At 50.7% G+C, this 24133-nt stretch overlaps 1 protein-coding gene across 4 annotated transcripts in view; it reads left to right on the forward strand.

Annotated features, from left to right (window-relative positions):
- Trpc7 (transient receptor potential cation channel subfamily C member 7) overlaps positions 1–5868 on the forward strand; it is a 118720-nt gene extending 112852 nt beyond the window's left edge. For 2 of the 4 annotated variants that reach the window (XM_076938925.1, XM_034511109.2), the window contains exons 11-12: positions 2837–2912; positions 5013–5868. In XM_076938925.1, the coding sequence (XP_076795040.1) occupies positions 2837–2912; positions 5013–5182 (246 nt within the window). In that variant the 3' untranslated portion in view covers positions 5183–5868. The remainder of the gene's footprint in view (positions 1–2836; positions 2913–5012) is intronic. The other 2 variants (XM_076938926.1, XM_076938927.1) reach the window with 2 other exon arrangements.
- Positions 5869–24133: the final 18265 nt, after the last annotated feature.

Here is a 24133-nt window from a genome sequence, read left to right on the forward strand (position 1 = left end):
GGGGAGAGGTCATCTTCATGAAGCCGAAGGACTCGGTGGAAGGAAACAAGGAGCTGTCAACAATTCAGCACAAAGAGCACCCTCCCTCCCCTCTCTGCTTGTCCTACATCTATCCCACCCCACCCTACCCTACCCTGTCCCCACAACACACACATAATGAATCAGAGGAAACTTCTGATGACCATCTTCCCCAAAACCTTCTGGCATGCACGTCAAGGAGAATATCTTCCAACCATTTTATGTTTTGTGGTACAACATTACCATCTCGTCCTAAAGATCCCTAGGTGTTTGATTTTCTACTCTCTGTACCCCAACACTGCGGAAACCCACTCAGATCAGGCAGTTAGTAGCCAAGGATGGGCCATGTGTGTTTAAGCCCAAAGACTAGGAGGCCAGCAACTCTTTCCCTCTGCAGTAGCACTGTGAGGTTGCCCGTCTGCTGACATAGGCTTCTTCCTGTAAGAGGTACCCAGACCCAGCCAAGCCCACTGACCAACAGATCCAGCTCCGGAGAAATGCTTCTCATTCCCACACCACCAGGGAATTCACCTCTTATTGAGGCTTTGGTTTTCATTTCGGCTAAATCTAAACCTTTCCCTCTCCTGCTCCCCATCTGTGTGGCCCTTGAGAAGTCCCCCTCACTCTGAGCCCACAAGTTGTGTGGCCCTTGAGAAGTCCCCTCCACTCTGAGCCCAAGTCCTCATCTGTAACAATTCATCTGTCCCTGAGTTTCTGGGAGGATTGAAATCATTTCTGTGAATAAGACTAACACAACACGGTGTGTAAGATGGAGCATGCATGTCTGAGTTTTCTTCTCTTCTTCCTCCTCCTCTTCTTCCTCCTCTTCTTCCTCCTCTTCTTCCTCTTCCTCCTCCTCTTCCTTCTCCTCCTCCTCTTCCTCCTCCTCTTCCTTCTCCTCCTCCTCTTCCTTCTCCTCCTCCTCCTCCTCCTCCTCTTCCCATCAACACCACCACCACCACCACCAAGGAAGAGGCAGGCGAGCTGATCTCCCCAGTTCAGTCTGGAGCTTGGCAGCCACATTTTAATGTGATAACTATAGCCCTTGGGATGTTTCTAGAGAATTGGATTGATTGTGTGACTCGATCTGGAGCATAGCAGATACTAACTGCTAACTAGGAAGCAGCGTGGTGATTTCTGCACCCCCCAAAAAAGGTGTTTTTCACTCCCTTCATTTCTAGCTTCTGCCTTGCCATCTTCATCATGAACATCCTTCACTCCAGAAGTGGAGAAGCCATCTACCTGTTTCACTGAGACAGGGTCTCGCTATGTAGCCCAGACCTGGAACCGGCCCAGGAACTCAGTAACCCCCTGACTCAGATCCTGAGTGTTGACATTTCAAGCCTGCAGGAGTGCACCCAGCAGGGATACTTAATTACTGAGGTTTGCCTTGAATGACAATTAGCTTTAACTAGCTCCCTTGTACTTGGGTCAGCCTAAAACAGTACAGTAGAGGAATGCTTAGAATTTCTTAGATTAACAGGTAATCAATAACTCTATTGCCTCCTGTGAGAACCTGTGTTTGTTTGGTTCCTGTTTCCATTGAAGGTACCAAGGGGTGGGCACACGGTCCTGTGATGTAGGTATCCTGCTTCATGGAGTAGACGAATGTACCAGACACTTCAGACACTGCTGTGATAACACCCACTTCATGGGCATGAACAGGGGGCAGCTTGCTAATGAACCATTCCCACCATCCAAACCATAGAGCCGTGGGGAAGGGAGCCCACAGGCACGGGTGAAGAGGGGCTAAGCTCACTCAGGCCATGGGTGAAAGAAACTTAGCTCAGTACAGGTAAAATCTTGGAACCACAGTCTGAAGACATCTCCTTGGCAAGATAGTCCCTGCTGCGGGCATCAGCAGAAAAGTAGCCTGCAGCCTCCGGTGCTTTGCATACAGCACAGTTCTGTTTTCCTGTGCTCGGAGAGAACTTGGGGCTGAGCCCAGGTCCACTGCCAGCTTCTGAACTCTGGAAGATGCAGCCACGTCCTCTTAGTTCTGGGTGCGGTCAGGTGAACCAAGCACAGGACGGGGCAGCACCAGGGAGCAGGGGACTCCGGCCCCTCTCTCCATGCTGTTCATGAGAGCCAGAAATCTCAGTTTTTGGAATATTTTTAACCTCTGTGATTTCACAGGAACGCTGGAACAACTAGCTGGCAAAATTGAAAGCTCAACTCCGCCGGCTTCCTGACACATGGCTCTATTCTTGGTGTCCTTTGCGTATAGTTCAAACTTTGTTCACCTAAGGAATACTTGCCAGCAAGTTATCTGTAAGCTAGAGACCGAAGAAAGCCCTTGCTCCTCCACAACTGGAGGTGCAGGGTCAGGCCTGTGGGCATCTGGGGAAGTGGTCTCTCCATCAAGGCTCAGAGGCCCAGCTGAGAGTATGGCTGATGCTGGCAACCCTCCAAGGTATAGTTGGCTTCCTCTAGCCTGGCCTGAGCCGCTCTCATGAACAGCAGCCACTCACTGTCACCCCTGAGGGCTGCATTTGCCTGGCTGACCTGATAAGATTTCCCAGAGTTCCCTGTTTGGCCAGCATAACCCTGGGCCTAGGGCCTCAAGCAGAGCCATGACTCCAAGATGGTTCTCCTTCCCTTTCTCCTCAGCTTGGCTTCCTGTCAACAGGAAGTGTCCTGTTCTCACCTCCTGGACAGTGAGGAGGCCAAGCTGAGCTCTGCCCAGGTCTCTCCGCTGGGCAGAGCATGCTGGGACCACGCTAACCTGCTAGTGCCCAGTGCTGAGGCCTAGGCTGGGTAAGAGAATCGGACCCTGCTGGCCTCGCTACCTCTGAGCGCTGCTGTGCTCTCATTTCAGAAGATCATGAAGCGGCTCATAAAGAGATACGTGCTGAAGGCCCAGGTGGACAGAGAGAACGATGAAGTCAACGAAGGTAGGGGAGGCCACAAAGCAATTTTACTCCAAGCTTCACAGCGCAGGGGTCAAGCATGGCTCCCTCCGGTGGAGACTGGTGTAGTTTGGGTTCTGTGTTCTTTCTGGAGAATGCCTGGCTCTTCAGTGCAAACACATGTATTTCCATGAGCTGGGGAGACCAAGGTCTTTACTTCCTCACTGCTGGTCCACCATGTTGCTGCTGCACTGGACCCGCGCCCCTCAGTGTCCACACCCCTCTCATCACCCCGCCCCGTCTGCCCTCTGTCATCTCCGTCATCTCCACCCAGCCCTGCTACCTCCTCCTCTTGTAAGGAAGGCACATCATTAGATTGGCTCCTGGATGGTCCAGGATTCCCTCTTTACCCAGACGATTAGCACCTGCTTCCACCTGTCACCTTAGTTCCTGTTTGCTGTGTGACATAACTCATCCTGAGGCCAACCACTAATGATGACATTGTGGATGTCACGGAGGAATGGAACACTGTTAGTCTGTCTCACAGTGGTGACATTCTCAGTTGGATTCCAGCCCTTTGAACTCAGGATAGCCTAGGATGCCACCACTTACACCTTGTGTGGGCACATATACAAAAGGGTCAGCCTGTGCCCCATTTTCAAAATCTGCCACTGGCTCAGACCCAGCTTAGCGGCTCTGTTCTGAGGTCTGAGATTGGCAATAGCAGTGTTTCTCTGAGGAGCTCTGAAGTGCCCCCTCTTTAGTGGCAGCTGGTGAAAGTGCAGGGCCTAGCCTAACGCCTCCCCACATCTGTGGCAAGGCCTGTGGCTGACACTTTAGACAACAGCATCTGGTGCTGTCCATGCACACTGGAGTTACTGTTTACATCAGTCTCGCTGAGTGAGTTAGTGTTCCATCTGATCTAAGCAAGTATTCTTAAGCAAGGAGCAGATGCGCTATACCAGGTCATTATTCATGCAACACCTAGGATAAATATTTGGAAGACTCTTGCCCATAACTGGAGGTGCCCCATCTCCCTTTACTTGGACCACAGGGCTACCAAAAGAGCTCGGCCACTGACTGACCCTTGGCCTCTCGGGGTACCTAGCATACAACCTGCAAAACAGCAATGCCCAGGCTAGCTGCTGAGCACACAGAGCCAAGAGGCTGAGCAGTGGCCCTACAGCTCCTTGTGGGCCCCAGTTATGAGGTCACAAGGTACCGCATCAGCCAGTATCAAGCAGTATGTAGCTGTGATGGACATGAAAGTAACTAATATACAGTTTGGGGGTGGGTACCCAGATGTCATTTTAACTTAATTGAGCCCAAGGCTTAGTGAAGCACCCTAATAAAAACAAGGGGTATAATTGTGTGTATATAAGATTTCTATTAAAGTACACCTGCGTAAGAGATGGGAATAATATACCCACAAGCAGTGGACCCCTGCCAGAAGTAAGTCTGGTGTCTAACGTATGAGAAAAGAACCTTTCTACTCCCCTCTGTGCTTAATAAAGAGATTCCCACAGGCCCAGACCCATCAGGCTTCTAACCACGTGGGTCACTATGGAAACAGAAAATGAAAGTGACTGGTGGTACCCTATTAGAGGAGGAGGCAGCTGCAGGCATCAGGGAGGCTCACATTAGGGCGGTCAGGCTGCTTCTAAGAACTAAGGGAAGCTGCAGCCCGCAGCTGGCCAGCCCTGGGGCTGCATCCATGTGCACAGCCCTGTTCTCTGGTGCTTGGGGTTTCTCCCCTCAGCACACATTCACAGAACCAAGCAGAGCATCATGAAATGGACGTCCCAATTAACGAGCATCTGGCTTACTCTTGACATCTCCGTGTGCTGGTTCTGAGGCCAACATTGAGCCTGCAGTGTGTGAAACAGGTGCCTGAAAACTCACAGCCCTGACTTCCTCCTCTCCAAGCCAAGAGGGAGGCTTTCCAGGAATGGGAGGAGGGGCTGTGTGTATGGGAAACAGGCTGGGTGACACTCCTACCCAGACATCTGTGAACACACAAAAATCTTCGGGACTCCCAACACCCTCCCCTAGCTCATCCACCCCAGGGCTGGGCCTGCACCCACAGCACAGAAGCTCCTTCCTGTTATACACACAACCCCAGCAAGCCCTCTTCTGTCTTTGCAGGTGAACTCAAAGAAATCAAGCAAGACATCTCAAGCCTTCGCTATGAGCTCCTGGAGGAGAAGTCTCAAGCTACAGGAGAGCTGGCAGACCTGATCCAACAGCTCAGTGAGAAGTTTGGGAAGAATCTGAACAAAGACCACCTGAGGGTGAACAAGGGCAAGGACATTTAGTGGCCTGAGGGCACTCGTGACTTCTAACAGCATTCCAAAGCCGGACCAGGTGTCCCAGTCTCAGCCCTGTTGGGGAGGGGGTTCCGTTCCACTTCCCTGGGATACAGGGGAACCACTGGCTCTGTCATGGCCATGTGACTGATACTTATAGCCCAGGAACCGCCTGGATCCAGGATTGTGAAACTGGGCTGTTTGGAGAGACAAGCTACTCCAAGGAGGAAAGAAGTGCCATCAGACACACACAAGACCTCCTGTCCAGCCTCTGTGGCCAAAGCAGGAAAAGGCCATCTTGGATACACATGTGTGCCCTCCCACTCGACTCAGGACAACAACTGTGTCCTGGGAAATCAGCCCTCTGCACCCGAGTTCCTTCTTACTCCTCCCCAACACATACACACACACATACACACACACAACCAGAACCGGGAGGTGACCTGTGACCTACTCTTAAGTGCCAGACGAGAACCCAGATAGCCTAATAGCTAAATAGTTCTATTTGTTTATATAAAAAAAGTTTAAAAACACTCAATCAAAAATCGTACTGTAGAGAAAAGTTGTCATTGTTTAGAGAACAACAAAATCCAAATAATGTATTTTTACCTTTATTAAGATTATCTTGTATTTACTATTTTTACCTAAAATGAGAAGAAATAAAATTACCTCATAAGAGCCTGGGGGTCTGTGTGGATGTGCTGTTGGGCCATCTCTGACTGGGGGGCCTGGCTTTGGAAACCCTCCTGGTCAGGGCTTTCTGGGAGGACAAGACCAAACCACAACTATGGTCCCGGGAAGTCTCCAGGCTCCACCTCACTGCCCAGCCCCACTTGCTGCTTCCAGCCCTGACCCCAGCCCCTCCAAGGTCAGGCAGGAAGTGAAGGAAGCACTGAAGTGGCAGGTTTGATTCCCTCCAACTCCCCCTGGAGCATCCCTGCCCAGTTGGGTGTAAAGGGGAGAGGGCAAGGGTGCCAGGGATGGAGCCTCACACCTGAAGGGACCTGAGAGGGAAGAGCTACCACCAGATGGCGCCCAGCCCCAAACAATGTGCCTCACAGTGGGTCAGAGATGGTGCCCTGGGATTGAAGGAGAGTCCACTGGTCCCGGGAAACAGCTGGTGGTGCTGATCAGTTTGTGACTGAGTACCTACTGTGTGCTGTGCTCAGGATTTCCCACGAGTCAGTTCTCCGAGTCTTCACAGCAACCCTGGAAGGAGGGTCAGGGTTCCAAATTCAGATACCTGGAAGATACCCTGGAAGAGAAGGAAGAAAAGAATGGGTGTATATGCACATACATATCCCCACACATATGTGTGTGTGCACATATGGATAGATGGTAACCCATGTGATAGATGAGTTTCACCTTTACAGAGGCATCAAAGCTGTAGTCATAGGAACCATACTCTTCATTTGGATTCTGCTGGGCATTAACACACAGTATGGCATCATCTCAAGGCATCATCTGGCAGCTGTTCCTAGGCAGACATTATATGTACCAACAGGCAACACTCTACAGAGGACTTGGTGGCAAATATTTTTGGATACAAGTACCCAGTGAACCATCCTGTTGTTGTAGGGTATATCTGGCCTACTCTATCCCACATTAAGACTTCTGAGCACGGGCTAGCCCATACTACAGTTCTGTAGAATAGGTTCAATAAATGCATTTTGTCTTAGAGTAGTTTCAACTCACGGTGCCTTTGCATGTGTTCCCCTGGGAGTCCAGGAGTGTGCATGCATATATGCAGAGACATCAGACTTGCATTTCAAGATATCCAGTTGCAAAAGCTGTTTTAACTCTGCTGCAAGAAGATGGGGTGACATGATAATAGACGTGAGATACTAGATGTGACTGGTGTCTGTGTCTGTCACTAACAGATGGTGAATCCCTGCATGTTGCTAATACAGGCTATTTCGAACAGCACATCGGCCCCATTTTGAACAGCAAAGAAAGTCAACATTTGATGAGCCCCTGGATGCTGAGCTAGGCAGCTAGACAAGATGTGGCCATGAATATTGCATATCTGGGTCTTCTTAGCCCTACCTGTACCACAAAAACCCAGGGCTTGAACAAGATGCAAACTCTGTACCCATGGGCACCTTGGGTATATGAACAAGGCACTTCACAAATACAGACTCCTGTTGTTAGCCTGGGATCACTGGAGGGATTGTAGGTGTATTTCAAAGAACCTCTGTGGCTGGAGAGATGGCTTAGTGCTTAAAAGCACTGGCTGATCTTCCAGAAGACCTGCATTCAATTCCCACCACCCACATGGCAGCTCATAACTCCAGTCCAGAGGCTCTATCGTCCTCCTCTGGCCTCAAATGGTATACCAACATACATGCAGGCAAAACACTCAAACACATAAAAATAAATAAAAAGAAAAACTGGAACTGTCAAGTCTACAGGTGCCTTTGAGGCTGTGTGCCGGTCCCTAGAGAGAATGCCTTCCCTTTTTCCTGCCATCCTCCAAGCTCCCAAGCCTGCGCAAGATGAACGAATGCCTGCAGCAGGGTTTTCCTGTCTCGGGCTAGGACCCAGCAGTCCCCTGTTCCGGCCTGGCCTCTGAAGAGAGGAGTACATGCTTGGAAGGAAGAGCAAACAATCTGACCAGAGAAGACAAATTACCAATGTTTCTGCAAGATTTCCTCTCGGATCCCCCACTTATCTTCCTCAGACTGCTGATAAACACTGCGAGCCGAGCGCAGCATTCCAATCCCCAACTGCTTCCGCCAGAGGCGCTTGACAGCCCTGTTTTCAAACTGTGTGACACCCTTTTCCTAAAAATCCTAAGCTTCAGATCTGCTCCTCAGAGAGAGAAAGGAAAACAAGCCCCGCTGCATAATTAAAACTGGAACGGAGACTGGCACCATTCATTAGGCCTTCAGGGCCATCCAGGAGTGGGTGCCAGATGGGTGAGAGAAAGGAGGGGGAGGAGGCAGGGGCGGGGCGGGGTGGGTGGAGGCCGAGTATGCCCGGGTGGGCGTGTAGGGTCTCAAGTGGAGAGCCTGCAACTGAAGCCTGACAGAACTCAACCAGCCTGGAGCTCAGCGGCAAGCTCCCTCATCTGCCCTGTGACGTGACCCTCCATGTTGTTACCCTCCCGTACCTTGACCCTCACGGAATTAGCCAGTGTGGACAAGGAAAGCAGTTCGTGGGGACAGTAGGCAGGACAGTGAAGAAAGAATTGAGTGTAGAGGGACAAGAGCCAGTTCCTGAAGCTCGTCTGATCCAGCAGCTCTGCCCACTTGTCATGCTGTCTCGTGTAACTTTAATGTGTGCATCCAGTGTCAGTTGCTACTGCCCAAAAGGAAGGATCCAGGAGGGGGCAGGATTTCATATTGGACCAGGGGCAATGAGTGGGCAGCTAGTGAAGCCCTCCCAGGCCTGGATTTCTAAAGTTCCTGTAGACAGTACCAGCGGGCTTGCAGAAAATGCAAGCCACCTCAGCTGTATTCTTGTCCGGCTGTAGCTGAGCTATGTGGCCCCATTCCCCCTAATCTGGAGGGTGGCCCTGCTCTCTTCCACAGCACAGCGCTATCCCTGCCCGTGGGGAGGCTCCTGATCAAGCCTCTGAGGTAGGCAGAGATCAAGCATGGAGGTCTTCGGTCATTTGTCACTTTCAGATGGCTTCTAATAGGACTCAACAAGTCCTGCTGACACTTCCCAGACAAAACCCCCCAATTAGCTCTGGGGCTGCTGCTGACAAGCGAACATTCACACTTGAGAAGGCAGCACTCCTCTGCCTGGAGAAGATTGCCTCCTCTCCCAGTGAGGTCTCTGTCAGGTCTGACTCCAGGGGAAGTTCCTCACATGGAGGTGGCAGACCAGGGAAGGCTGTGACACCCTGAAAGCAAGTAGCTTCTTGGAGTGTCACTCCTCTGAGGGGACATTGATGCTCTGTGGCTTGCAGTGAGTTGGGGTTGGCACACAGAGGCATGGAAGGAGTTCTGATCTAGCCCTGTGGCCAGGTGCCTTCAGTTCTTGTTTACTTGTTAGGCTGCACTCTTCACCCCTGCAGGGAGAAAGTACTGGAGAGAAGGGGAGAGGGAGAGAGAAAGGGAGAGTGGGAGGGGAAGAGGGAGAGAAAGAGAGTCTGAGAGAGAGAGAGCAACTTACTCTGTCCCAGCACTCAGTGGAATGGCTTCCAGCTGGCTCCCCACTCAGCAAGATCCTGAAACTAACCCACCCTCACCAATGCCAGTAAAGAGCCCCAGAGGCTTGACTATACCATGGGAACACCAACCACCCCTCTGACTGCTGTCCCCCTCTTTCCCTAGCAAGCACCTAGGAGATCCTCTTCCTTTGCGTTAGAAAAGGGATGACACAAGAAATAGGAAAACTAAAGGTGGGGTTTCTGAGGGCTTGAGTCTTTAGAGAACAGGAGCCTGAGGGAGAAGATGATGGGCTATCTCTGGGCTTGGGGTTGGAGGCCACAGAAGAGCACAGAGAGGCTACAGGTAGGGAGGTTCAGCTGGAAGAGGGATGTTCTGGTGTCTTAGAGATCAAGGCCTTGGCTGGACCAGCTCTGCCCACTGGAAGCAGCCAGAAACAGCTTAGTCTTCCCTGCAGGCACCAAGCTTTCACCCTGCACCTGAATGGAATGAGGAGGAAGAGGAAAGGGCGTCTGTTGGCACATTTGTTTAGTGACTTTACTGGGTTCTTATTCCTCCATCTCCCTTCCAACCTTTACTCCACCCCAGTCCTTTCCATTCCCTTAATGCTAGGTTGGAGAGAAAGGTTAGAGGAAAGGGGGGGGGGGCTCTTTAGGCTTCTTCCTGCTGATTGGGGGTGTTGAGTTCCTTGGGGGCAAGTCCAATCTTCAAAGGATGTCTCCAACTTCTTGTCTCTTTGCTCATGAACACTTGACAAACTGCAGCAGCAGCAGCAGCAGCAGCAACCAGGAGCCTCAGAGGGAGCAGCAGCCTCCTTTTGAGGGCCTCTCAGGGTCTCCCATTTATACCCTCTCCAAAGCCCACAGAATTAAACTATCTGCATCTGGCAAAAATCACATCCCAGCTAGTGCACGAGGCAAATCATAATCACCTGCTGTGAAGCTGCCTCTTATCCAACACTTGGGATTAAAACAAAACATATTCACATAATGTAACTGGGTTGTGTTTTAAAAAAAAAAAATTCTCAGTACAGGCCTCCTCCAGCTCTTTGATGTTCTCTTAAGAAAGTAAATTTAAACGTGTTGATCTCAGGTCCTCGATGTGTCTGAATCAGAAAGAGGTGTGGCAAACACAGCCCATGGGTGTGGCGCAGGCCACATTGACAGGCCAAAGGCCCATGTGTTGTTTGGGGCCATTGACATACAGAAGCACCTGCTGGGCCACCAGCTTGTGTTGTCAGTAGCTTCTACCTTCTCTTGAAAAGCAGGGAATAGGCGAAATACGTCATTTTCAAGCCATGTCATTTCCATGCAGGAATCAGGCAGACATGTGGCAGGTGCAGAAATCAAGGGGAAAGCAAACCTTGAGAATGCTTTCCACAGACAGTGAGCTGTTCTCACCTCAGCCCACAGATGCCAGTGCCTGACTCCAGTGCAGTCAACCAAAGACACAGCCCCTTCCACTACCAATAGCTGGCCAAAGCAGGGCAATTTGTAGTTTTGCCTTGAGTTTCACACATCTCTGTGACCACACAGCCAGCGGGGCTGGACAGGAGACTGTGCATCAAGCTCTCTGGGAATGTGGAGAGGGGCTGCCCACACATGAACTTGAGGGAAGAGTGCTATGGAAAGGAGAAGGGAAGGGACAGAAGAAGGGAGTGGGGAGGGTGCAGTGCAATGGGTCCCTGGGTGAAGCCCATCTCTGCCACCCTCTTCGTACAGTTCTTCTTTTCTGGTGACACATGGCCAAACACATGCCACTTTTGTTCAGCTTGCAGTGGGCTCCCGACAGTTATCTCCTCGGAGTCTGGTTGAACACAGAAGTTAACATCCTAACTCCCCACCTTCCGGGGCCCCCAATTCCCTGGGTTATGTCTCAAGCTAGAGATGTGAAGGCCAGAAGCTGTTTACACGCACTCTTTCTCTTGAGGGCTTGCGGATTGTGAGCAGACAAGGAGAGCCGAGGAGAGCACTCAAGGAGCGTTTATAAGGCATGGGGCCTGGCAGGGCTGCTCTGTGGCCCAGGTATGTGGGGGCCCTTCAAAATTCAGGAGAAGAGTTGCCCTGCCCTGTGCAGGCCTCTGCCTCTGGCCCCTGTGAAGGGAGCTGGAAATGGAGGCGACCAAGCAGGAAGGTCGGAAATGTTCCCTGCACGGTGACTACATTCTCACCCTTATTTGTGGGGTCAGTCCTCAGGTATTCTAGAAATAACCAGGAGACACTCTGTGGGTGATCAATTTCTGGCTGGTGATGCTGTTGCTATAAATAGGACCTGTGTGGCCTCGCTTTAAGTGCAGGCTGGTGGAGTCGATTATTGGAGTTACATAAATACAAGTGAATATTGGATTCCAGGGACATCTGTGGCTCTCCACGTGCATAGACCATAGGGAGCAGAATTCCAGCCACCATCCCTCTGACTCACCATTTTTCATATGCCCAGACCTGAGTGAGCACAGGAAGTGGCTCCATGGATCACTTTAATGATCACAGAGAACAGAGCCCCAGGGTTTCATCTCTGTACCAATCAGTCACAGAAAGGCACTAGCAAAGTGGATCCCTTAACGCCTTCCCCTATCTGTAGAGCTAAATTAGCTGTTCCCAAGCCTGGGAGCCTTGCTGAAGATGGACATTCTATCAGAGTGGTACTGGTTCCTCAGACTCACTTGCACACACTTCGCATCACCGTCTATGAATAGCATGGATATTCTGTGCTTTAGAAAAAGGCCATACATCTCCTGGTAATTCTCCTCCTGGGATGCAGTTGAATTTGATGTCCTGGGATGCCTGAGCTGGTCTGTCTCTGAGCACAGCATAGAGCCGCGTGACCTAACTTGTACTGAGGCTGCAGAGAGAGGGAGGAAAGGATGGAGCTTCCAGCCACTGAGCATGGGTTCTCAGCGCGGCTCACAAATGCCTACCACACAGTCTGCCTCCTGCCCAAATGGAGGCGATCCAGGGGACTTGTGCTGAGGTGAAACAAAGGTGCAGGGGTGGGGGGGTGGGGGGGTGGGGAGGTGGTATGCAGGGGAGGGGTGCGCACTTCCAGGGAAACAGGAGCAGAGCACAGGCATCTGAGAATACCGAGTGAAACAAGTTTTTGTTGCTGTGACAGCATGATCAAAACTACTTAAGGACGTATTTGTTTTAGCTTCTAGTTCCAGAGGGCTAGTGTCCATGACACAGGAAAGGTGTGGCCTAACAGCAAGGAACCGGAAGCTGGCAGGTCGGTCCAACGAACAGGAAGTGGCTCTGGCTAGGAACCTGCAAGGGTCTCCTAAAGCTTCCATTACCTCCCCAGAGCGCCTCAAGGGCATCGAGTGTTCTAATATATGAGCCTATCAGGAACATTTCTCAATCCAGCACAACACTAAGTGTCGTCATTATGCATGGAGCTACTGTGCTCAGCTAACCACAGGTCAGCTCTACAAAGAAGTAGATCCAAGCCCATGGTGTGTAACTGACACCACGCTGCTCCACCACAGCAGAGACAAGGATGGGTAATTGGGGGTGAATGTGTGACTGCTGAGCCCCAGCAGAAGCCAGGAGGGAGGAGGAGAGGAGGGAGGCAGGCAGCACAAGTGTTTCCACACAGGTCCATCTCATGGCAGAGGCCAGCAGTGGCCCACGGGCAGCCGGAGAAAGATCAGAATAGGCGCTGAGCATCGTCTTCATTCATCTCATTGAAGGTCAAAACCAATGAGCAAGAGGAAGCACTACACAGAGTGTGAGCGCCCAGGCCAGGGGCACAAAGAGCACCGGCACAAAACTGGCGCCTGAGTTTGTGTGACCTCGGATTCGTCCTATCCGGGGAGTGAGGAGTGGGCGTTAGTACTGGGGCGGAAACTCAACTGTCGTGAACTCTAGCGCCTCCCGTGGCTGCCGTTTTATCTGTTCTACGAAGTGTGGATGGTGCCTCTGCAAAGAGGAGAATGGCTGTACTGGCTGAACTATTGCATTTCTGGCTGGAGCATGCCTTTCATTTCTCAAATCCCACAAGTCCTATTGCGCATGCATCCCTGGCCTAGCCATGTGACCTGCAAATATAGCAAATATAGCCTAAACAATAAATTGATGAGTCCATGGTCACTGGGGCCTGCCTTCCAGAAGACATAACGCCATGTTGTAAATAAGTTCACATACTTCATTGAGAAGGACGACGACATAGAAAATTCAGAGGACTGGAGGCTTCTCCCACTTCCCAGACTAACTGGTCCCCCTAGGGGAAAACAGCCCCACAAGTGATTCAGCTACAGAGAATAGATGAACCACCCAGCTGAGCTTTGCTAATCACAGAATCCTGAAAAATTGGGCCTGGAGAGATGCATCAGTGGTTAACAGAACATACAGTTCTTTCAGAGAGCCCGAGTTCAGTTTCCAGCACTCATATCAGCGGGCTTATTAACACTTAAAACTCCACTTCCGGGGAACTCACCGTTCTCTGACCTCCAAGGGTACCTGTACATACATGGTACACATAAACTCCTACAGGTACAATACATACATGTAATAAATACATCTGTAGGGTTTGTTGATCTAAGAGCTCTTGTTTCTGGTAGATGGGACCCAGTAACAGATAATTAAAACAAGGAGGCTGAAGGATGGTCTAGGAACCTTTTCTCAGCAGTACAGAAGGGAATCAGGGTCTCCTGCTTGCTGGGCAAAGAACCACTGGTATAAAATAAATTATTTTTAATATAAGTATAAGCAGTGGGCTGTATCCTCAGTCTCCATGCTGTTTCTCTGTAGAAAAGCAATCTCAAAACTAAATCCACAAATAATGATGGACCTTAGCTGCCTCTGCCAACATTATCCAACAAGATCACTTCAGCAGGTGCTACTGAAACTGTAGTCAGGGCTTCCAAACACACACACGCGCGCGCGCGCACACACACACACACACACACACACACACACACAGCAAGCATCTTTGACTATCAGACAGGAGGACACACACTTTGCTGAACAGGCTGGTACATGCAGCTCACTTCTTCTCACATGCACTGTGTGAAAGAACGGACTCCTGCTCTGTCTCACTAGTGTGAGAGGAGCAAGCCTGGAGACGGTAATAACAACCAGGGATGTTTACAAGAGCTGAGGCCTTGTTGACAGGGCCCAAGGAAACAAGAATTGCTGTTTGCTGTAGTTTACTGAGTGTCCCCCAGAGGTACTATCAGGGGTGGTAGGACCTGGAGGTCCTTAGTCCTAGTGTGAGGTCCTTAGGTAATTGTGGTATGTCCTTGTGGGACCTTAGCTGCTGCCTCTTTCTCTTCTGCCTCCTAACTCAGCCTATACATGGTTTTCTCTACCACATGCCCCCACCATGACCAACTGCCTTGACACACTCCCTGAAATGCAAACTCGTGGACTGGAGCTGCTTGAACCGTGAGCCAAAATAAACCTTTCTTAAAATCAGAGAATCATCTCGACCATTGTTATATGCCAGCTAATGTGAAATCCAAGAGACAAAATGACACCTTCCTAGATGTCCAGCCCACTGTGGCCGAGGACTTTCCGATCACTTATCTCATTTGATCTAAACAACAGCCCAATAGAGTAGGCAGGGCACGATTTGTTGTCCCTGTTCCAGAAAAGGAGCTTTAGTAGGGCAAGTGTCCCTTTGAGTGGGACTACTTATAAAATGAAAGTTCATTAGATGCCATGGTTATGAGGTTGCCCGAGAGGAGGATGGGGAGGAAGGGACTGGACCAGCATCGTGGCCCAGTGCTCTCTGCAGACCAGTGTAAGTTTAGGAAGTGAGCATGCAGGAAAGACGGATGAAGCACTGGAAACAGAAAGAAGAGCTAGGCCCAATGGCTTGGCCCGTCACCCTTCACCCCAATACCCAGGATATCGCTAGTATCATAGGAAAGGGGCCATGGTCACAGATGTGTGGCTGGAGTAACTATGTATGTATTTTCTCTCCCCTTGCCAGGAGTGGAAGAAAAGTCATTTATCTCGTAGGACATGGGGACGGAGGCTCCATGATGCTCTGATTTTAAGAAAGGTTTATTTCGGCTCACAGTTCAAGCAGTTCCAAGCCAGGATATCAGGGCTACAAAATCATGACAGACAACCCACCAGGAGAGAACAACAAAACTTCCAAGGTGTCCTGGCACCTACCAGCTGGAAGAGGCAGGGCCTTCATCACTGCTACTGAGGTGGCAGGCTGGGTGGGGTGGGGTCTACACCTCTCCCCACCACAGCTAATAGGGAAGAGAGGTGGGGGCTGGTTCCTCAGACTGGAGACTTACCTGCTGTCTCTCCTCCTCTGTGGGACTGAAGTACAGCCACAACTGCATCGAGAGAGCTGTGTCGTTAAAAGCATTCATAATTAGAGCAGGTAACTCACTCTTTAATAACCAGCCTGTTTCTCCCTCCAGCCCACTGTGCCCCTCCCCCTGCCCAGTCCCCACTCCGTTTTCATCTCTGGCCTCCATGGTGGGAATTCCTTAAAGCAACCCTGCTGTTTCTGCCTCATTTTACCCCCTTTCCAAGTGGGCCTGGGGTTGATGGTGGGCTCTTCCGTTGCCTTCTCCATTGGCAAGGATAGCTCTGAGCAAAGGCTCCTCAGGGACCAGAGAGAGGCTATTTGGTAGTGTGGCTAGGTGTGAAAAGCTCGCACCCTCTCAGAGCTCTCTCATCAACCTTCTTAATGGCTAGATGAGAGAGAACTTCTCCCCAACACTAAATGACAAGGTTCCACCACCTCTGTGCTCTCAGTAGGTGCAGAGGGTAAAGGGCTGTTGTTCTTCACGTTCAACTGTCTCTGGCACCACCAGCAGACTCTTTCCTGCAGCCCCCAGCCCATGCCAGCCTTTGCCTTCTTCGTGTTGGCAGGGGCAGGAGGAAAAGGCACAGATGGGGCAATTAAGGAATGGGGACCTCAGAGGCAGGAGGGGAGTGGCAAAGCAAATCGCTTTAGCTGCTCGAGTGTGTGCTGTTTCCTTAAAATATTATTTTCATCAAATAAAGCAAACCACAGGCACTGGAGAGATTTCCAAAATCCCTAGTCCTCAAAGAAAAAAGGAAATCTCTCTGAATCTACTCACTCCGAGGTAGTTTTTGGAAGTATTTGCTCATGGTTGTCTTTGCATATTATATAAATCTTAATCCGTGAGACAATTGACTACGAGATGTAAGGTTCTCTTCATTCTAGTAGCTGATCTCTGGCAGAAGCCCCAGTCCCTACTCCATTTCTGAGGAGCGTACATTTCAGCCCAGCTTAGAGTGTCCACCCCCACCACCCTGTGCTACACCAGTCAGGGGTCCGATGCACTAGGCAGAGGACTTCCTACTCACAAACCCCTCCGTGTGTACCTCCATCCACATGCTTCCTGGAGGTCACTCCTTCAAGCCACTGCTACATGAGCCCCACAGGGACATAGCTCAAAACACTGCTGGCCACTTTTCCATTTCTCTCCAACCACTCCAGAGCTAGAGGCCGCAACGAAAGCCTCTGCATATTCTGGTAAATAAATATATGGAATTATCCCAACGCCTCACACCTGGAGGGTGGGGCTGGAAGAGGTGCCAGGCACATTCTGAGGACTTCTGCACCCTTACAGATCTGTCTAGGAAACATACTCTCCCTCTCTCCCCATCCCTTCCACATCCCCCCACCCCCTACCCCCAATCTAGAGTCATCACACTCTCTGGGTTTCTGTTCTCCATTCTAAGGCAAAGAACTTCCAATCTCCTCACAGATCAACCAATATGTAAGGTCCCTATACCTCCAAACCAACTCTATCTTCTATGTACCCTCCCTGAGACCTGGGGAATAGTTTCAAACTTCAGGGATTTTTGCTATCCCACAAGCAGTGTGTGCACAATACAAAGTAATCTGCAAAGAGATGGAGTTGAAGCCAGACACTAAAGAGAAGGGCTGCTGGCTACAGCCCCACCCTCCCTTGCTGTGGGGCTGTGAACCTCCTCTAGACAATTGAAACACAAAAGGTAACATTTTACCTTCTCTGTCTGAGTGTTACAATGTTGCACCTTCCCTCCAGCAGTTGCTGTTGAGCAATTTGACTGCTTTTTGGAAGAATCTTGGATGTCAGCAAATGCACATGCCCTGCATCCTTAACACACACACACACACACACACACACACACACACACACACACACACACACCATCACGTCTATAGCTCCAAATACTAGGTTTGTATATTGAGGACTGGGACTGAGCAGGGTAGTTTTTATCCATTTAACACAAATCAGAGTTACCTGGAAAGACGGAACCTCAACTAAGGAACCACCTCCGTAAGATCTGCCTGTGAGCTTGTCTTTGGGGCATTTTCTTGAGTAATGATTGGGCAGGCTCAGAGCACTCTGGGTGGTGCCACACCCTGGCAGGTTGGCCTGAGCTATTTAATAAAGCAGGCTGAGCAAGCCATGGAGAGCCAGCCAGTAAGCAAGAACCCCCACCCCCACCCCACCCCCAGGTCTCTGCTTCAGTCCCTATTTTAGCTTCCCTCAATGAATCACGATCCATAAGCCAAATAAACCCTTTCCTGTTTCGTTCGGGTCAGTGTTAATCACAGCCACAGAAAGCAAACTAAGACAGAGACCATTAGCGTTTGAAAGCACAAATGATTCTGATGTGAATCAGAAGAGGTCCCAGAAGGAGATAGTGAGACCAAGCTGATGAATGCTGCCCCGGCCCTTTGGGTTGCTCTGAGGACCTGCAGAACACTGCTGTTCTCGCCAGAGTGGGTGATCAGGAACAAGAGACTCTGGCTGGATGATGGCTTGGCTGGCATGTCTTGAATGCCCTTCACTTGCCTGAGTATCTGCTTGGGTACCACAGCTCCCTACTGGAACTCGGTACCATCTACAAGGGGGTGTGATCTGAAAGGCTTTTTCCAAGAAGCAGCCCTCTCTCTGACTGGGTGACGAAACTCACATCTTCCATGCCCCAGACAAGGCTACCCATCCTTCTCTGGACAGGAGTGGGAGAAGCTCTTTCCCCAACTGAGCAGGGATACAGGGAACCAAAGATAACTCCCAGGGAAGAGGTCCCAGGATGGAGATGCCGGAATGTCCTCACAGGGAGCTGAGAGGACAAGATGCCCTCATCACAAAATGGCACTGCTGACGGAGCTTCAGATTTAGATTTGAAATGCCACTTAAAGGACAGCTTCTCACTCAGAACATTTCCACACTTCATCACGAGTCAGGCCATGGGCCTGTGTGTCCCTCTCTCCTTCCCTGCCAAGGCTAACAGGAAAAGCATACCTCAGGTCTCCTGCATAGTTGCCTTGGTCAGGGGTGGGGGTGCGTTTCTGCTCCTACCCATAGCCACAGTCCCAAGAGCAGCCCACTATAACCTGAAGCTTCTCCTTGGGAAAGGACAGTACTGTCCTCATGGCAGAGGTGAAGAAAAAAAAAAAAAAAAGGAAAGAAGTAAAACCTGCCCTTTGCAGACTAAGGTGACAGGAAATGGTTGGCAGGAGCAGAGGGTCACTGGCCACAGGGAGAGACTTGTGAAACAGAAGAGAACAAATCTTCATCTAGTCACCCAGGGGGACAAGCTCCAAGATGTCTCAGATACCCACATTCTTGAATACCCAAGTCCTTGTATAAAATGAAACATTGTTTGCATGTAATTTACAGCACACTATCCTGTGGTTTATTTATAATCCTAATTCAATGTCAATGCTTTCTAACTAGCTATTATCCTACACTGTTCACAAAGCGACAACAGAAAAGAAAAAAAAAAGCCAAACTTACTCAACACAAAAAGAGCATTCTGTTTTGCTGAATATTTTCTACCCACAGCCAGTTGAACCTGCCCATGCAGACAGGGAGGGCTGGCTGTAGTTTTACAGGGAGACAAAGCAACTTGCTGGGAAAGCCAGAGTTTCAAATCTGAAGTAAATACCCTCCTGCAAATGGGGCTCTTTTTGCCAACTCTATGTTCGATGAATGGGGAGGGGCTGATGTCAAAAGTGGATACTGTCAGAGGCTGACCAAGTAATTCCAGACTGGTATCCATAGAGTCAGCTCTGTGTAAGCCAGGCCAGCTACCAGGGGCTCCCACTGAAGAGCTTTGTCTAAAAGCCAGGGCTTGGAGGTTTGGCCTTGTCTTCTGGGAGTGGTAGGAGGCAAAGAGGCCCCTGTCTCTGCCTCACCAGGACTGATTTCTGAGGAGAACTGGTAGCCCAAAGCTCCAGCCTTTCCTCCCATGGCCTGGAGCAACAGCTGGCCCAAGTGTGGTATGGACTGGTAGTGAGTCCCTCAGTCTCCCGTCAAACAGGCCAAGTGTCTTTCCAGCTGATGCTACCCCAGCTACAGGGTGGGCTGACTGTAGGTCACAGGGGCCATCCCAGTACCTCTCATAAGGTTGGCTACGCAGACTAAAGAACTGTCCCTGCAGGTCTTTCCTGTGGAGTCTTAGAGTTTCTATTGCTGTGAAAAGACACTATGACCAAAGGAACTCTCACCAAGAAAAATATTTAAATGGGGGCTATAGTTCAGAGGTTCAGTCCATTATCATCATGGCAGGAAGCATGGTGGCACACAGGCAGACATGGTGCCGAGAGGTAGCTGAGAGTTCTGCAACTATATCATCAGGGAACAGAAAGAGGGACTGAGCCACTGGCCTAGTTTGAGTGTTTAAAACCTCAAAACCCAGGGGACATATTTCTTCCAACAAAGCCATACCTACTCCAACAAGAACACACCTCCTAATAGTGCCCATGTGAGCCTATGGGGGCAATTTTCATTCAAACTACCGCAGGCTTTAAAGCTACATTGGCAAGTTTGGTTTTCTTTCCACACTTGGAGCCTTGGTCAGATTTTTAAAACAACATTTACTTTGATTCTGTTTCCTGTACCAAGTCAATGCTCACTGAAAAACCAAGTGCTGGAAGTCTTATTCTCAGAGAGGGTCCCAAAAATGCGCAAACTCCAGGCTTCGTTCATCCTGAGAATGGACCTCGGAAGAGCAAAGGCAGGAAGCTTCTGTGATCTCTGCTCCTAGCAATAGCGGCTAGGCCTGAGCAGAAGCAACCCCAGCAGAACTGTAAAACAGAGGACGAGATAATCAGCCCAACACGGGCCTGAAGCCTGGGATTCGGGTGGGCCTGAAACTACTGACCACAGAAGGGACGCACTGAGCCAGTGAGGCCTCACTCTGTAACTTCCCAGCACTTTGGAGGCAAGAGAATATCACAGGTTCAAGGACAGCTTGGCTACAGTGAGCCCCTAGCTTGAAAAACAAAAAACGGAAGAGACACTGACCACAAGGGGGCGCTCACCCCAGCCCAGATATAGGCAAAAGCAATGGTTCGCTTCAAGGCTGGGAAGATTCAGAGGGGAGGAAGTGCCTGCTAGGGCCAGAGCAGAGAGAGAAGGCTTCTGGGGAAGGATGAACCCCTGCCACCTGTCTCTCCTCCCAGAATTCAATACGCCACAAAGGGTCTCCAGCCCCGGCCCCGGGCCCAATCCCAGCCCCATAGCAAAAGAAAAATAACCTTCCGCTGAATCCGCATGCTCAGAACTACCACTTCATCCTACATCCTGCCCCACAAGAGACTCTAATGGGACGTTTGTTTGGGAACCTCTCACAGGCCTGGCTGGTAGAGTTTTAGTCTGAAGCTCTTCCTAAAGCCGCTCCCCCCACCCCCACTTCCAGAATCACCCCAGCACTGTGACTGCACCCTGGCTTCTTCCATCTTCATGTCCCATCCATCATAGGTGCTTCTCGGAGGTCCATGTGCTTCTCAGAGGTCCCCTGCTAACAGGGTCCCACTAGTTTTCCCTCAGCATAACCCAAAGAAACCAAGAGGTGGGAAAAGCAAGGCCACTATGCAGTCAGTTCGACATGAAAGCTGCCCCGAGAACAACAAAACCATCATCCCTCGCAATGATTAGCAGGTCTTTTACAGATAACCTTGGCAATTGTAGCCAGTGATGACCCAGTTGTGGTCATTTTAAGAAATAAACAAAAAATAACCCCAAGATTAGACTCCAAAATGAAGCAATTTTTCCAAATGAGAACAGGCAACAGACTTGGAGACTGGACAGACAAGCCAGATGTGAGGGAGGAGTCTCACAGAAGGTGGAGTTTTCTATTCTAGGAATGGACAGCACCTCCTCGGTGTCCTCTGGGTCCCAGCAATCCATGTGTCTCTGATTGAATTAGATGCTGGGGCCGGGAACAGTTAAAAAAAAAAAATAAGTATAAAACCCTACTCCCAAACAAAAACTGTTCTGCAAGAAGGGTGTCTTCAGAGCGCACTGAGAGGAGGTCTGAGCCCACCCACGCTCCCTCTCAGCAAAATCTCTTCATCTCTGACCTTCGCCCCCAGCCTGTCTGGCACTAAGTGGTTTCATAATGGTCCCCCAAACATTTAGAAGACACAGAAATGGCTTCACCCAGCACAACACCGGTTCAGCAAGTTTACAAAATCCTGGGGCTCAGTGCTCCCCCATCTCCCAAGTTTCCACTCAACAGCCGGCAAATGGCTGACATAGCAGGAGGGTGTCCTTACCTCCCTTCCCTTGGGGCTCTGCAGGCGGGCACCAGGAAAGGCACGCATGCCACTTAACAACTACGTAATGGGAGAGAGGTCTTTGTGAGTTCACAGTTCTGTGGCCTCTGCCTGTCAAAGGCGGCCCCGGAGCCCCCTTTTATAATCTTTCCCAAGACTTAAATGTGTGAGTACACAAAGCTCCCTTAATGGAAGGTCGCTCTGGCTTGTATAAAAAGCCGTGTAAACTTCATCTCTGCGTTTACTCAGTACCAGCCTTGTTTAATTTCCTGCCCGGGGATGTGCAGGGAACGTGATCAACCCTCTCAGGGCTCTGAATATCTTTCAGAAAATAAACTGTGGCTTCCCCATCAATACCAGAGGGCTCTCCCAAAAGGGCCATATACCCCTTCCAACTTGTCAAAAAAAAAAGCAACTTGACAACATGCCCCTTTAGAGACTGCGGGGACACCCCCAGACTGTGGCATTGACAACATGCCCCTTTATAGACTGTGGGGACACCCCCAGACTGTGGCATTGACAACATGCCCCTTTATAGACTGTGTGGACACCCCCAGACTGTGGCATTGACAACATGCCCCTTTATAGACTGTGTGGACACCCCCAGACTGTGGCATTGAAGGCTATCTCACACCACATCAGTGTGACCTTGACAAGTGACCCCTTTCCTGGGTTCTACCTCTTGCCTGGGGTACACAGGGATGGCAGTGTCATCACAGGCTGCATTGTGGGAGATGAACCCTGAAGCCCATGCCATGCTCCGTTTGGGATGGGGGCGTGAAAAGCACTGACTGAAAACAGTCTGCTATGAGAGGTAACTCAGGGGAAGTCAACAGCATGGTCTCAGTAGCTCCTTCAGTGCCAGGTAGGCGGAGTGAGTGCCATCAGGGACCCCAGGATCAGAGATGACTTTTGTCCCCACCATGAGCCTGTGGTGCTGCAGGAACCCTCCCTTCACACCAAGCCCCCTTTACAGAGCCATGTTCCACAGCCATGTCCTAGAAACACAACCTGCTTCCAGAGCAGGGAAATCTGTTTGTTATGAAGCCTCTCGACAGCCCCCAAAGCATTGTCCTGCCCAAGATGCCGCTTCCCACCTGAGCTGCCCGCACAGCTGCAGGGAGCCCACTGCCTGGGCTCTTGTCCAGCCAGGCTGGCACTCAGCTGAGTGAGCAAAGGGTCTCACCACTTCCCATCCAGAGCTCAGGAGGGGATTACAGGCCAGGCCCTAAACCAAGCCAGCCAAGCCTTTCATTCAAGCTACACAAGGACCCAGAATTAAACCTCCATCCAGGCCCTACCCTGTGTGGACCATCGCGTGGCTAAGGTGCCAGTAAGGCCTGTTCTGGTTTGGCATGTCTGTAGGATCTCATCTCCCGTGCATGTGCTGTAAGAAATAGGTCAGGCCTACAGAGAAAGTGACTCCTGCCCCTGCCACTGTGGCCCTGCGGTGGTTATGTGATAGTGTCCTGTGCCAACAGGGATACGTTCTGGCACCCTCTGAGCCAGCTTTCACATCTGAAAAGTGAGTTGTTGGTCTAAATGGTAGCCAAATGTAGAGCCCCTATGGGAGTGAGTGTGTTCTTTAAACAGAATTGTTTGCCAGGACCAAGGCTGTCAACAGAGTGGGTGTGGGCAGCACTGAGTTGTGTCCTGCCCTCAACAGGGCCCCCTCCTGGCCCAGAAAGGCTCCACCAGAAAGTACAAAAGCCCTCGGAGCATGTTCACATAGTCTTCATCATTGCACTTGGGGCCACAATTTCAAGTCAGAGCGCGCACAGGGGTGCATCTGCAGCTCTGAGAAGGAGCTTGTGAGGACAGCCTCTGGCCGGGCACACCTTGGCCACTATTGTGATACTGTCTGTGGCCAAACCCAGTGTGCAGTGGGGAGAGAGGACGAGCTAACTCCACCTTCCATTGGCTTGTTCGGCAGACATCTTAGGTTTTCCTCAGGTACTCACTGCTTCATGGGGTGGGGGGGTGGGGTGGGGGCACAGCCATGCACTTGACTGGTTGTGTAAAGAAACTCTCCCACAATCGGTGAGGTAACGAGGCTGGCACTAGGGTGAGGAGAGAGGGAGAGAGAGAGAGAGAGAGAGAGAGAGAGAGAGAGAGAGAGAGAGAGATCTAGAATATGAGACTGGACATAGTAGCACCTGCCCTTGGCCACCTGAGAGCCACCGTCTGCATTGGCCCTGTGCCTGGCTCTTCTTACCTGCAGCCCCTGGGTCTGCCTTTGCTGAGCAGTGCCTTCAGAGGCAGCCATGCCTGTGTGGCATGGAGTGTGGCAGCTGCTGTTGGCCTTCTGCATGGAACAAGGACTTGCTACCCCCACCCATCTCCGCCG

This window comes from Arvicanthis niloticus, chromosome 8 (genome assembly GCF_011762505.2).
Source record: "Arvicanthis niloticus isolate mArvNil1 chromosome 8, mArvNil1.pat.X, whole genome shotgun sequence".
NCBI classification, from domain to species: Eukaryota; Metazoa; Chordata; class Mammalia; order Rodentia; family Muridae; genus Arvicanthis; species Arvicanthis niloticus.